Source organism: Sminthopsis crassicaudata, chromosome 4, assembly GCF_048593235.1.
Source record: "Sminthopsis crassicaudata isolate SCR6 chromosome 4, ASM4859323v1, whole genome shotgun sequence".
NCBI classification, from domain to species: domain Eukaryota; kingdom Metazoa; phylum Chordata; class Mammalia; order Dasyuromorphia; family Dasyuridae; genus Sminthopsis; species Sminthopsis crassicaudata.
In genome coordinates, this window is record NC_133620.1 from 343548218 (window position 1) to 343563340 (window position 15123).

At 44.0% G+C, this 15123-nt stretch overlaps 2 protein-coding genes across 4 annotated transcripts in view; one reads left to right on the forward strand and one right to left on the reverse strand.

Annotated features, from left to right (window-relative positions):
* PLCD3 (phospholipase C delta 3) overlaps positions 1 to 5665 on the forward strand; it is a 32346-nt gene extending 26681 nt beyond the window's left edge. For all 3 annotated transcript variants that reach the window (XM_074261030.1, XM_074261028.1, XM_074261029.1), the window contains exons 10-16: positions 613 to 771; positions 2138 to 2291; positions 2897 to 3013; positions 3745 to 3911; positions 4455 to 4590; positions 4783 to 4932; positions 5079 to 5665. In XM_074261030.1, coding sequence (XP_074117131.1) covers positions 613 to 771; positions 2138 to 2291; positions 2897 to 3013; positions 3745 to 3911; positions 4455 to 4590; positions 4783 to 4932; positions 5079 to 5167 — 972 coding nt within the window. In that variant the 3' untranslated portion in view covers positions 5168 to 5665. The remainder of the gene's footprint in view (positions 1 to 612; positions 772 to 2137; positions 2292 to 2896; positions 3014 to 3744; positions 3912 to 4454; positions 4591 to 4782; positions 4933 to 5078) is intronic.
* Positions 5666 to 11355: 5690 nt separating this feature from the next.
* The window catches only part of NMT1 (N-myristoyltransferase 1), a 54544-nt gene continuing 50776 nt past the window's right edge, over positions 11356 to 15123 (reverse strand). The window contains exons 10-12 of the mRNA XM_074261031.1: positions 14126 to 14293; positions 12951 to 13088; positions 11356 to 11699 (exon numbers count right to left, since the gene is read on the reverse strand). Of these exons, the coding sequence (XP_074117132.1) occupies positions 11679 to 11699; positions 12951 to 13088; positions 14126 to 14293 (327 nt within the window). The 3' untranslated portion in view covers positions 11356 to 11678. The remainder of the gene's footprint in view (positions 11700 to 12950; positions 13089 to 14125; positions 14294 to 15123) is intronic.

Below are 15123 nucleotides of genomic sequence, written 5' to 3' on the forward strand. Positions count from 1 at the left end.
CTGGGGTACATGAATTTTTTTTGGTAACTATTTCAATATAATTAGTATCATTTGTAGTAGTATCATCAGTATGTGTAACACAAGTTAAATGATTTGTTCAATCACATAGATAGTATCTGAAGCCACATTTGAACTTAGGTTTTCCTAACTGCAGACTCAGAATTCTATACATTGACCCACCTAGTTGCCATCTAGTGTCTTCCACAAAGGCAAATAAATGTTTAGAAAACATACTTTTATATGTGAGTATATGAGGTAGAGGAAAAAGGAGAACAGATTACAAACTTGGGCATCCATTTATGGTAACCACTTTCAAATAATTATAATGATATTGAATTATCTTAGATTAAGTAATGATACATAATTGCATTGAATTATATAACATAATGTTACTTCATATTGAATTATATTAATAATAACTAGTATTATTTTATACACTTAAAAATATTATTTTGAGGATGGGCCCATATCCTTCACCAGACTGCCAAAGGGGTCTAATGGCACAAAAAGGGTTAAGAAATCCTGGTTTGGAGGATTGCAGAGGGAAACTAGATATGGGAAGAGAAAAATAGGGAGCCTTGAAATCTATCTTCTTTGGCTTTACCACTTCAGTTGCTGAAAGTCAAATCTTTCACAAAGAGAAGCAAATCATCCACTCTTAAGTTGGAAGAATCCGGCTTATCTTATATAGAAGAAGAAGGACAGGATGAACAAGTTGAGGAATCTGAGGAGGAAGAGGAAGAGACAGAAGCTGGAAATCGAAATAAAGAGGTAAGTTGGGGGTTGAGATCCAGAGAAACATTGAGAGTATCTTACTACATGGGAATTCAGAGTTCAGAAGAAAATATGGAAGGGGAGAGAGAAAAAGATAAGAGTTTGTCCCATTCTTTCCCTATTCTCTTAAATAAAATTATTTTTTATCTATTTAAAAGTTTTTTCTAAGTTTTTTTTCCTAATTAACAAAAATCTTTTCCCTCCCTCTTTTAGAAAAAGGAAGGGAGAAAAAAAACTTGTAATAAAATAAGCCTGACTAAGCAAAACAAATTTCCACATTGACTATGTCCAAAAAAATTTGTTTCCTTTGAGTAGTCTGAGTTCATCACCTCTCTGTCAAGAGGTGGATAGCACATTTCCTTGCCATTCTTCTGTGAATCACATTTGGTAATCCAGTTGGTCAGAATTCCTAAGTCTTTCAAAGTTGTACTTCTTTTTTTTTCCTGAGGCAATTGGGGTTACTTAAGTGACTTGCTCAGGGTCACATAGCTGGGAAGTATTAAGTGTCTGAGGCAGAATTTGAACTCAGGTCCTCCTGACTTTCAGGGATAGTTCTCTACCATTGTGCCATCCAGCTATCCCAAAGATGTTCATTTTAATAATATTGTTGTTACTTGCAAGCCATGACATCACCTTCTCTTTGAGACAATGAAGGACAAACAACTAACGTTGTTGCTATATACATTGTTCCTGTTTCTGCTTACTTGACTCTATCAGTTCATGCAAGTCTTTTCAGATTTCTTTAAAGCCATCCCTTTCATTCTTCTTTTTTTTTTTTTTACAACGAAATCAGGCTTAAGGGACTTGCTCAAGATCGCACAATAAGGTCAAGTGTCTGAGACTGCATTTGAACTCTGGTCCTCCTGACTCCTGTGCACTTACCTGCCCCTTTAAAAAAAATTTCCCCCAAAGCAGTCAGGGTTAAGTGACTTGCCCAGGATCACACAGCTGGTATCTCTTTCATTGTTTCTTAAGAGCTTAATAGTATTCTTATACATTCCTATGCCATAATTTGTTTAGCCAGTTCCCATTTGACAAGGTATCCTTTAATTTTCAGGTTTTTCTGCTACTACATTTTTGTACATATATAATTTCTCCTCCTTTCATCTCTTTGGGGGTCAGGCTTTCTCTATTCTTTTCATCCTGACTTCAGGATTCCCTTCTTTCCCCTATTCCCCGTATATGTGAAAATATTCCTGCTGTTTAACATGGGACATCTGACTTGGGATAGTGGGAAGGAAAGAACAGTCCAGGCAGGGGTCTACTGAAAGCCTCTAGATGGTTGGTGTTTAGATTAGTAAATGGCTGGCTCAGCCCTGGAGCTTGGTCTGAGCCTGAGGCTGGGATTGCTTTTACCTTCCAGACCAAGAGAAGCTCCCAAATCTCCTCTGAGCTCTCAGACCTGGTTATTTACTGCTGTGCCTTAAAAGTTGAGAAACTGCCTAGAATCAACCCTCAACCCTGCTGGGTCCCTTCTTTCACTGAGCTCAAAGCCAGGAAATTCATCAAAGAAGATGGTAAGAGTCCAAGGGTGGGGGTGGGGGTGACTGCTGGAAAAGAATATGGGGAGGCCCCTGATTAGAGAGACTCAGGAGGAGATCTAGGAAAGGGGTTTTCGGAGACCAGGGGAGAGAATCCCCTGGGAGGGGCTAAGGCTAGGGTGGGAGTAGGAAGCTAGGGACACAGAAGCCAAGTATTTATGGAACCCTTAGGTGCTCATGTCTTACAGAAACTTAAGATATAGGCTCTGCCTTCATGGAACTTGACAGTCTACAAGTGACGAGTTAACGGTCTTCAAGCTAACAAAACATTAAAGCAGTTTGTGCCAAAGGGATCAGAACAGACAAAACATTAAAGGTTATCTGAAGCAAAAGAGAGAGCTGTGGGCTGGGTCGACCAGGCTTTGAAGAAAGGGTATGATGGATGAGGAAATCTCTAGGAGTACTAGGTAGCTGGATAATCCTTTCCAGCTTGAGAATGGCTAGAACAGGCCGGTTTCTGGTCTGGTCAAGGGATCCTTGTATGTCAAGTGCCAGTCCAGGCATTGTTTCCCTCTAAGGAGGGAAGGGTTTCAGGTGGGCAAGAGAAGGGGAGTTAAGAGTTTTATGCCTGACCTTCTCAGGAAACAGCTTTGTTCGACGTAACACTTACCACCTATGCAGAGTTTATCCATGGGGATTCAAGATGACCTCTGCCAATTATAACCCCCAGGAGATGTGGAATGGGGGCTGCCAGCTGGGTAAGCTACAGGGGATGGAGGGCACATGAACATCTTAGCCACATGGAGGTAAGGGAGAATGATGGACAAGGCATTCAAAGGCTAACTAGTGAGACAGAGCCTGTGGGAAGGCTGAAGGAGACACCATTGTGCCAATAGGAAAGGCTTTATTAGGGAAGCTGGTAATTGGAGGACCCAAGTGGGTTCCAGGAGAGCATGGGGAGCTCTGTACAAATACCAGGAGAGGCAAACAACTGAAATGAAAGGGGGGTGTGTGTTGGGGGTTTGGGGAGAGTGGAGACTAATGCGGGTAGGACTCAGGCTTGCCTTGATATTTTCTGAGACCACCCCACTGCCCATTTCCCCTTAACTGGACTTTTTCTCTTCCCTAGCGTCCCCCTGCCTGCCTGTCTCTTCTGGCACTGACTCAGCTTAGGGCAGTATATAGTGCTTTGGGTGGGATGGATAGTGTCACAGGCTGGTGTCTGAGGTTTGAGCCTAGTTGGAAGGGGGGCCCTGGGAAAAGGGGTGGAAGAGGACAGAATTGTGGGAGGCTTGAGTAGCAACAGGGAAGGAAATTGTGCAACCAGCAGGATCCTTGAATTCAGTTCAGTAAACAAGTATTTGGGCAAGCCCTGCTACATGGCAGAGACCAGGGACAAACGGAAAAGAAAAAACCAAAAACAGACCAAAAAAAGGTGAAGGCAGATCTGGATCCCCCCTCCCTCTGCCTCAATCCATTTCTCCCACAGTGGCCTTGAACTTCCAGACTCCTGGATATGAGATGGACCTGAATAACGGTCGCTTCCTGGTGAATGGAAAATGTGGTTATGTCCTGAAACCTGACTTTCTGCGTCAAAAAGACACAACCTTTGATCCTGAACACCCTGGGCCCCCCCAGACCACCCTCATTATCAAGGTCAGGACCACACACAAAAAACCTTGTTCATCTGGCACAAGACATGAGGCTGCTCCACCTAAAGAGCTTAGTACCTTGGGGGGTTGATGATGGCCAGAAAAAAGCATCCCTCAGCCAAAGAAGCAGACTCCTTCAGCAGAAGTTAGCTCTAGACACTCATTGGGAAAGTGAGGAGGGAAGAGGGGGTGAAACTGGGTGTGGGAAGGAATGGAATGGTTTTTAGAGGAAATGTGCAAGACTGGGGAGGAGAAAGGTACAGGGGTTAAAGATAATCTCTGCAAAAGCTAAGGAGCAGGAAAAGGTGAGGTAAAGACAAGTACAGGCAGGTGTACTTAGTCAACATGAAGTAGAGACAAAAGCAGAAGCCTTGGGAGAAGTGGAAAGAGATAGGGCTGGTGGGAGCTGATTAATGCCAGGAGAGTTTGGGCTGGACTTCTAGTAAGGCTTTCAGTGGGGGGAGCTGGGAGTAGCACTAAACTCCAGGATCCAAAGGGCTGTTGTAGAGCACTCCCCCCCTTATGCTTTTTCCTTTCCCCCCATCAGGTGCTAACAGCTCAGCAATTGCCCAAGTTGAACAGAGAGAAGCCAAATTCTATTGTGGACCCGCTGGTTTGGGTGGAGATCTATGGCGTACCTAGGGACTGTGCCCGGAAAAACACCAATTACGTACTCAACAACGGTGTGTGTGGATAAATGGGAGCAGTTTCAGGGACTGGGCACACCATCAGATTGGGAGCAAGTGGGGGAGAAGGAGGTGGGTCAGGGAAGGTTTGTGCTCCCTTGGATGGAGGGATGGGACAGGTTCTAACACACACTGGTATGTTTTGGGAGGGTGGGAGGAAGCTTGAGAAGCCCTGTTCTCTGTTCACAGGATTTAACCCTTACTGGGGGGAGACGCTCAAGTTCACCCTCCGGGCTCCAGAGCTGGCCTTGGTCCGATTTGTAGTGAAAGATTATGATGCCATTTCCTCTGATGATTTCGTGGGCCAATTCACCCTGCCCTTGTGCAGCCTAAAGCAAGGTGAGGAGAGGGCTGGGGAGGGGAGGGCCAGGTGAGAAGTAGATCCTGTGGCCCAGGACTCCCTTGGCTGCTCCTTTTCCCAGCACTTGCTGCTGGATAACATGAAGGGACAGGGCAGGATTGACACCTGTTGCTTTCTCCCACAGGGTACCGACACATCCACTTATACTCTGAGGATGGAGCTTCTCTCTCTCCAGCCACACTCTTTGTCCACATTCAGATCAAAAATCAGTGAGGGGCAGGTGACTGATTTCCCTCATCACCAGCTAAAATCCAGAACCTGCCTTCCTTCTTGGAGCCAGAGGCATGATTTTGAGGAAGGGGATGTTTTGGCTATTCCCCCTAAAGCAAGGAGATCTGTGGATATGAGTGGGAGCCTGGCTTGGGCCTGGCTGCATGCTCAGAGTGCTTCTGTGTCCTGGGGAATAAATAAGTCTCTGAGGCCATGATCTTTTGACCTAGAGTAAATTTGGGTCAACTGTCCCTACTGTCCTTGGGGCTAAAGTCCTGGTCTCTGCACTCCCATAGTGCCAAAAGCATCAAAACACTTTGATCCCAATGTCTCTAATGCCCTTTCCCCTTCTTTGGAATGGATCTACAGTAGGTTCCACTCTCCCAGGGAAAGTGGAGGCCAGGAGTTGGGGATACCCTGAAGCTCAGTGGATTCCTCAAGGGCAAGCAGTATTACATAACAATGAATGGTATAAAGAATAAAGAGTTTAACATTTCTATCTACTTCTTTGTCATTGCATTCCTACCCCTGGAAGATTTAAAAACTTAATGGAGACCATTTCACATTTGGAAAATAGGGATAATTAACCTAGGGAAGGCTTACCTTTTTTTAGGTATATATAACAGCAAATGTTATTCAGAAGAGGAAGGTGATATTTTGTGTAGGTGCAGAGAGGGGAAATTACTAGGAGACCATAATCAGCCTATAAAGACAGACTGAGGCCAGACTGTAAAGGCTCTAAATTCCAAATCAGGATTTTCTATTTTATCCTAGAGGTAATAGGTTTTGTAAGCTTCTTAAACTGAGAAGTAACATAACTGGAGTTTTATAAACATCAATTTGATGGCTGATTGTTGGCTGGATTAGAAAGGAGAGGCTGGTTCCCTTTATTAGGAATCTATTGAAATAATCTAGGGCCAAGATGATGACAGTACGAGCATAGAGAACAAGAAGGATGTGAGAAATACTGTACACCACCTTTCAAATGATGTAATGTGAGATGGAAAGAATGATAAGAATGAATCCTAAATTGGGAACTTGGGAAATGGAATGATTTTATTCTCAACCAAAGGTAAATGTAAGAGGGTTTGGCTGATATGACAAGAACCCCACCTGAATTTTAGGGATGTAACTTCCTAGGGAAGAATACAGTCTTGTAGTCATCAAAGGAGATTCAATCCAGCCATTGAAGCTGGAAGCTCAATTATGAGGCAAAAGCCTTTAGAGCTGGGGTTCTTTCCTCAGGAGTCCATAAGCTTGTTTTTCTAAATATTTTGAGATATGTGTTTCAATATTATCAGTCTCCTTTAGAATCCTATATACTTTGATGCACTTAACACATGATTCTGAGAAAGGGGTCCATAAGTATCACTGTCCAGGTAAACAAAAAATGTTCAGAAGCTCTGCTTTAGAAGTTGAGCACCAAGGTTCAAGGTCTTTATGTTCTAAGCAAAAACAGAGGAAAAGGTCTAGTTTCTTAGATTTAAGTCCCCAGTACCTGGCTCCATGACCTTAAAATAAGGCCCTTTCAAGTCTACAACTTAGCTCATAGGGGATGGATCATGGCATCTGTTGTCACACACATACAGCACTCTGCAATTTACAAAGTGCTTTCACCTTCCTTCTCTCATTTGAAATTCACTATTTCAAAGGAAAAAAAAAAGTTATTTGACTTGCATCAGCATTCACAGAGCTAGACTAGTCGCTAAACTCCACTTCTCTTCTCTTGACTCAGTTTCCCCCACTGTACCACACTGCCTAACTTCCCTGGAAAGGCCAATGGAGAGACTGCCTCCACAGGAGGTGATGAACTTGGCCATCGTAGGTGATGTGCAAATTAAGGGGCTACAACTGGAGGCAATGAAAGCAGTCACAATTGTGCTGTCCCTTTAACCCTGCTGACTCCAGCACCTTACAGTGTCTGGGCATCCCTGAGGCCAGGCTAACTGGATTTACCAAGAGCAGCCAGGCACTACTCCTGCAAAAAAACAAAACCCCAGCCTCCTCCAGATCCTTAGGACCTGTTAAGCCCAAACTGTGAAAGCTGATCATGTGCCCACTCCCCAGCCTGGCCAGGCTTAGGCTTCAGTTCCTTCCAGAGGAGAGCCCCTTTAGGTAGTCAAAGAGGTAGGTCAGGCAAGGGAACTCATTCTTGCTGGCAGACATTCCCAGGAGTGAGCTTATTCTGGGGCCTCTTTCTCCTCCTCCTCACAGTGAATGACCCTTGGAGACAGCAGCGGCTCCACCATGGCTGGAGAGCAGGGAAAGAATGAGGAAAAAGCCAAATCTGCTTTGAAAGGAAGAGTAGAAGCCAAAGCAAGTCTCCCAAACTGGCCTAGGCTTGTGGTCACGGGACTAAAGCCGGAGCTCTTCTGGCCCTTTGGCATTGTCATGGAGAAGTATCCGTCAGTGGAGGGTACCCAGCCCCGCCCAATCTCACCTCCTGTTCCAATGCCACCTGATGCCGACAGGAATGCCACTAAAGCAGAAGGGTTTCAGCTGCTTTATTAGAATTAAGGAAATTGCAATCACTCATGACCAGCCACACAAAACTTCTTTTCTTTATCCCTTGCTCCTCTGAAATGGAAGCCACTTCATCAAACCTCCCCTTCCAAATGTCCTCACCCCCACCCCAACGTACCAAGAAACTTGACAGCAAAAAGGTGAAGCTTCATTTCCTCCACTGGGCACCATTCAAAGAAGCCTCCTCCACAGGGAGGTAGCCCCCCTCCCCCATTATCCAGGGCCCACCTGCTTAATTATCATCCAGTGTTCTCAGTGGCAACCCCACCTTCCCTCACCTTTGGGAGGAAAGGACACCCAAAGTCACATTTTTCAGTTCTGCCGAGTCATACAGTAGAAAGTTACAAACTCTTTTGTCTCCCTTAACATGGCTCTCAAAGGAGGACCAGAATCCCACTCATCTCCCACCCCAGCTGAGCCACATATAAGCAGCAGGGAGTTCTGGGAGGAGACAACTGTCTTCTCCCTATCTTGGGGCATCATATTTGTCAGCCCAAGTCTAGATAGATAGCAACACCCCAGAAGGTTCATCATCCACTTGCTTTGGGACATCATTATTTAGTCTACTGTGGGTAGCATGAAGTCTTCCTGACCCAGCTCCCCTGAAAGACCACTGAAGTCTATCATATATCTTAGTTTTTAATGGTTTCTCTTTTGGGAGATGTGGTCAGGATACCTCAATACCCATAAGGAAACTTCCATCTAAACTCCAGAGAGGCCTAAGCCAGAAAAAAGTGGAAAGAAAAGGAAGCTGAAGGTAGCTCAGAAAAAGCAAGACTTAATTTCCCTCTCACAGACTTGAAGGGCAACCCACAATGCTTCAGTGTGATCCACTAAACTGAAGTGGAATGGATTGGCATTTTTTTTTAATTCTGACCTTGGAGCAAAGCAACAGTTGCTTCTTCAGAATAGGATTTATGCAGCAAAGGGTGACTGAGGTGAAGGAGGAATTTGTCTCACAGGAGGCCTTCTCTCAGGTTTCTCTCAGGCAAGAGAGGGCTTTAATCACAAGAGGCGGTGGGAGCCTACCAAACTGTACCACAGATCAGCAGTTGCAGGGTGAGAACAATCTCAAAGAAGTCTTTGGGAAAAAAATGTGTTTAAAAGCCAACCTGGGTAGCAATATATGAGGCCAGTGGGCCAGGGCATCACAAAAAAGGAGCAAAAATTCACAGGAAATCACAGGATGTTACCTGGGTCCATAAGACCCCTTTGGTTAGCACCCCCCTAGGGATGTAATGGCACCATTATCCCTCAGTCTCTCCAGTTACTCTAAGAGTTGGAAGGAAAACCTGGAAACACAAAGTGGTTCTTCCTTCTTGGCTTAGACCCTCTAATCCCAAGGGTGGGGTAGAGGATAGGATCAAACACCAGGTTAATAACAACTCTATGCTGACTCTCGAAGATCTAGATGAAATGGCACAGCAAGCAGAAAAGAATCATGGGAATTCAAAGTCTTGGCATTTTGATTAAATGAAAAACAATTCCATTTGTGAGCAGACCAAAGAACTGTTGCTCAGGATCCCGCACCTGGTCACATGGTGCCAACTATACAAAGGCCTTACCCTCCACAATCCTGGAAAAAAGTCTTTCCTAATGGAGTTAAAACTCCCAATTTCATGATCCAGGTTAACAAGATGAACAAATTCATCTTCTCATCCCCTGAGAAAGCTTGAGACAACTGAAAAAACATCTTCAATCCCACAGTATCCCCCTACCCCCCATCATGACCTTGTCTGAGGTGGTTCAAAGCAGGTCTCAAAGTATAGGGCTTTCCCTTTTCATCCCACTGTCTAAGGCAGGAAAGAACTAGGTAATTGGGCCTGTTAGTTTTTGGTGGATTTGAATTTCTGTGAAAAAGATCAAGTCTGGGATTTTGGCTTCCTGTCCCCTCTTATTTAATTTTCTCTGAGAGTCTTGCTGTTTAATAGGCAGCTGCTTTGGTCTTGGTAGCTTTGCTTCAAGGGGCTCAAAGATCTACTATTATCCACTGGGTCTTAAAGCAGTAAGTGTTATTTTAAAAATAATTCACATGGGGAAAAAAATGGAGTAATAGGGCTCCAAAGAGCTTTGAAAAAAACAACTCCACTGGTGTAGAGACTCTGACACATTCCTATCATAGTCTACAGGCAAGCAGGATTTCCATCAGTTCCAACAAGACCCAATTAGTCTAATCTCCAAACACATTATGGCCAAATTCATACAAAAATACCCTCATCTTCAGAATATCCCCCTGAAGATGTCAACCAAATCCATACCTTGGAACAAACCCTTGCTTCTGACAAAGGTGGCTTCAGTCAATGGGACCAGAGATGGCCTGGCCTGGCCTTCCAATTGAGGTTTTACTTTCACCTGAAAGATCCCAAAAGGTAAAAGCAGCAAGAAAACCCCTGTACAACATGTTCTTTATCCACCACTGGGGTAGTTTTTTCCCTTCTAGAACAAAAACAGTGAGACTATACTTAGATGAAAACAAAATTTTGCCAAACAACACTCCCTAACCTACTCCATTCAGCACCTCTGAAAAACAATTATATTGCTCTTTTTTGGGGAAAGTCAAGGGCCATTAAAAGCATAAAATACAACCCAGCTTTGATATATAGGCCAAGACAAGAGCATGAAAACCCCCTTTCTTTCTTATAGCTGAGTTGCTTAATCTGTCCAAAACCAACAATATCCCTCTCCCCAGTTCCAGCTGTTCCCTGGGCCACCCCTTGGGGAAGGAACACAGAGGATACCCAGAACAGGCAGAAGGGAATGGTTAATGTGATGAGAACAACTGGAAGGCACGGGCTCATGACTGGTCGCAGAAAGGCATTTGGGTGAGCAGCCCCATGGGCATCATCATATCCTGACAGTTGTCACTCATGCACACACGTACCCTGGGCAGCAGCTATGTGCTACTGCTAACAGGATTGGACTCAGTTAACAGCAATGGCACTGCTGTGCACTCAGTACTGTCCCAGAAGCTACAAGGAGGTCTGAGGTTCCCTTCAAGCTGATAGTCACACTAAGCAGAAGATATAACATCCCACAGGAAATTTCTCCCTACAAAGGATGGCAACCACCATCCAGATAGCCCTTTAAAATAGAATCAACAAATTAGTTTCCTAAAGAGTAGAGACTGTAATGATGGTAATGGAAGGAGCAGGAAATAAGTTAAATTTCTTAATGGAACTGCCCAGGAGAGCTGTGTCCATATAACTCTCTCTCTTACCCATTTCCAACAGACTCCATGCTGCTCTTTGGGCCCAGGTGGAAGGACTAGCAGCCTGGGCTTGGCTGTTACTCTATAGTCCCACTCATGGGACTCAGAATCAGCCAGTAGGCCATCTGCCACGTTACCAACCCTGAGCATATCCATAGAATTCAGCAATGATCTGAACTTCTTTTACTTTACTTTGTTCCTACTTACATACTTCCCCCCTTTCATTGGTTCTATTCCCAAAGCAGATGGGAACCAAGGGACAGGTTGCTCATATTTGTTTCATCTTCGCCAATCCACCCCCCACAAATGTCAATGCCGATCTTCAGGGAGCAATGACTGGTGGCACTAATATGCTGACTTCTGGTTCTTATTTTAAGGATTTCTGTTGGACACAGCTTTTCATTAGGGACTGAACATCCTTGTAAATCTGGAACATGAAAGATATTTAAAATATTATATATATATAATATATATATTTTTATTATTCACCCGTTAACTCCATAATATGCCAATCATGAGCTAGTTTCAGCAGTTACATTCCCTTGATCATGGCTGCATGAGGATGTAATTAATTGGAAAACAGAGACCAGAGAAGCCACCAGAAGTGACAGCCTACGCCGTTGTGATACAATTGTCAAAGTCAGTGGCTGTTTGGTATAGCTGGTTCGGTTCTGTTCCCTCAGCTGGGGATTCTCGCTTCCATGAAAATCAGACCAACAGCGGCGGGTTCCATGTCCTGCTCTGAATTCTCAGTGGCTTTGTCCAATTTTCATTGGCAGCTGATTACTGCAACACCAGTCCAACCTAGGACATCCATTAGGAAGAGGCAAGATTAAGATGGATATTTCCCAAAGACTTGAGCTGTTCCCACTGCTATCCTGAAGATCCAAAAGAAGTTCAATTGGCACAAAACTAGCCTGACTTTATGGGAGGGAAGAAACCCTCTGGGGGAACTCACCTAAGCTCTTTTTTTGAGAAAAAGGACTAACACAGATGTTATGGGACTTTTGTATTAAATCTCTCTGACAAGAAGAGAATTTTTACTCTTTAAGAGATTTTTGTACTCCATTAAAATGTCAGAGAAAAGTGTTAATCAGAGAAAAGTGTTAATTCTGGGTCCTAAAGCAATACTGGTCAGGGATAAAATTCTGCAGCTGCCTTTTAAAAATGTTAACCAAACCACTACCCCAGCAGCAGGTAAGGACTCCTAGGATGAGGCTTGGGGGACACCAATAACAAGACAGAAGAAACACCCCTTCCCTCCCTAACCAAAGTAGCACCCACACAAGACAATATGAGGAGGTCAATGCTCCAGCCAAAGTGAGGAAGCATGCCTGGGTATAAGCAAAGTAAATGGTTACTCAGGACTTTGATGTGTGAAGGGAGCTGCATATCAGGTAGATCTGTTCTCCTTAGCACACAGACAATTGTGATAAGTCTAGGCATGGTAACACTGGAGTTGCCTGTGAAGGGTAAGCCTACAAAGGCTTTGCCAGAAAGAGAGAGCGAGAGCTCAGAGGAGAAAGGGTGTTGCTACCAGGTGAGCCATTCCATCCTTCTTTTGGGCAACTCCCTGCATGTATACAGTACCTGGATAGTCAATTACTCTGCTATACCCCAGTAAGCTCTATAAGCATGGTTCTGCTCCCAAGGCAGCTCTGAAAAGCTCAGCTGGGCCGGCCATAAAGTCTTGGGTCCTCTGGGCTTCCTAAAATGGCCTAGAAGGCCTACAGAAGGATGAGGTGGCTCACTTGATAGCAATACCTTCCTACTGTGAGCTTTCTCTCTTCCCCCAGAGGGACGGCCTTTACTTAACATACAATCAGGGTCAGGCTGGCTTTGCTGGTCAGGACATCAGGAAGTCTTGATTTCCTTAGGGCCCAGGAGGATATTTCATAACAAAAGGTCCAGAGCTCCAAAGAACCTACATACCAGTTTACAGGGCTACCTACCCCAAAGGAGTGAGAAGCACAGACACTGCCAGAGATGCCTTGGCTAGTGCGGGGCCTTTCCTAACCTCAGCCACTCAGAGGAGCTGGGTCCGTGGGTGCCTACCTTCTCTGCTCCCATGCTGGGGCATTTCCAATTGTAGAGATAATACTGCAGGTTGCCATCTCCGATCCCAAATTTCAGCTTCTCCAAGAATGTTTTATTTTCCATGAGATCCAGTGCATTGAATACATCGAATCCTTTCTGTGCAGGTGGCAGAGAGAGAAGGGAAATGAAACAAGGACAGCCAGCTAGGCCAGAATAATTATCCTACAATATTGTTTTCATCGTGCCACTCAGTCCACCATCCACGGTGGCTTCCTATGCTCTTACAGCTTCATGACCTCACTTTTTAGCCTAAAATTCTAAGCCTTCAATCATCTGATCGCTCCACTTTTTGTATTTTTCACTACTTCCCCAGCAGAGCTTCTCCCCTAAAACTAACCTCCTTAATGCCACAGGCACAAGGTTTGCTCATTCTGATACTTAACTTATACTGTATTCCCTTTACTGGAATGAAAACCTTAACCTTTCTCCTATAAATCTACATCCAATTTTCTTTAGAAAAGCTCCCTCCTGACTCCATCTTGCCTTTATGTCCTAAAAAATTTGATATTTAATTTATGATTTTGCACTTGGTGACATGTTACTTTGTAATTGTTTTTAAGCTATTTTATAACATGTATTTGATTTCCCAAATTACATGCCCCATAAGCTCAAAGACAGGGGCTGTGGTTTTGTTTTTTTTTTCCTGGCATGCACTTCCTAATAGTCCTTCACACTGGACTTGGCACACATAAATACAAATTGAACTGGGAGACTTGTTGAGGGGACCTATTCTCAAAGAAGCCTGAGCTGTTATGCACACAGTCTCCTCAGAAAAAAATGACTCACCAAAATAGAGACCAACCTGCCCTCTCCCACGATGTGGAAGATGGTAGGAGAAACTTTATTCTCAGAGTAGGCCTGGCTATTCAGGCTCCTTGGCAGCACCTCCCATGAGAACCAAACTCACTGAAATAAATCAGGAGGGATTCAGAAAGGCTTTCAGATTGTCTGGAAAGTCCTTTTCTAGTTTTTGGAGGGCTGTTTAGAAAATAGCTTCGATCCTACCTAAGCAGAGCAAGAAGATCTTGGAATATCAAGTCTCCTCTTTCTTGCCAGCAGCTACCATTCTGGAGCTCTGAGTGTCTGGCCCTGGCTCTTCACCCACCCTTGCTTCTGCCAGGCCAACCCCTCACCGATTTGGCGAGGACCAGGGCGTCACTCATGAGGTCTAGAAGTGGGGTCTGGGTGTGAACGTTGTAAAAGGAGTAAGCAGCTTTCAGGCTCTTGTGGGTTGGGTGGTTCATGATGGTAGAGGGCAGAGTGTAGAAGCTCAGGAAGTCCGTCACCTCACCATTTGCGTTCTGGAAGAAGAAAATGATCACATGTAGCAAGAGTACAAAGCCCTAAGCAAAATAGATGGGCCAAAGTTGGAAAGAGGAGCCAGGCCTAACTTTCTGACATGGTCTGTGGCTTTCCCTTAGGTCTCCTAAAAAAGAGCAGGAACTAGATCAGCCTGGTTCTGAGAAATAAAAGACTCGGATGATTTCAACCAGAGCCAAGAGAGACAAGGCTACATGTCTTATTTCTAATATCTCTCACAGATAATGGTCAAAGAGATTGAACGAAATAAGAGGAAAATGCTGCTAAGTGTAGGAAGCAGGTCAGACCTGGACTCAGTCTTATGGATTTAAGGATAAATTGGATCCTAGGCCTGGGAAAAAAAAAAAAAAAAAAAGACCCAAAATGTCATTTAGAACAGGAACATTTTTTTTTTTTTTTGGTGCCAAGGACCCCTTAGACACTCTGATGAAACCTACGAACTATTTCTCAGAAAAATGTTTTTTAAAAACAAAATACAAAGGAATCAAATGTATTAAAAGTTATTGAAATATTAAAATTCAATATATCAAAATATTAAAAACCTTTGCATTAAAATGAGCCCAGTCTCTTCAGAGCTGGATTTCTATTGATCCTGGAAGCAAGTTCTCTGCCTCACAGCTATGTCACATCAATTCAGACTTATATACCACTAGGGTCAGGTCAGGACCATAACAACCTTGGACACAAAGTGAAGCTAGCATTCATCTGGCTTGCTAATTTCTACTGCTTTTCACCCAGGAGAAAAAAAAAATTGGAATCAAGTGTCAGAATAGAAGAGCATACCCAGAATATGCTCAACACTAATAGGAAA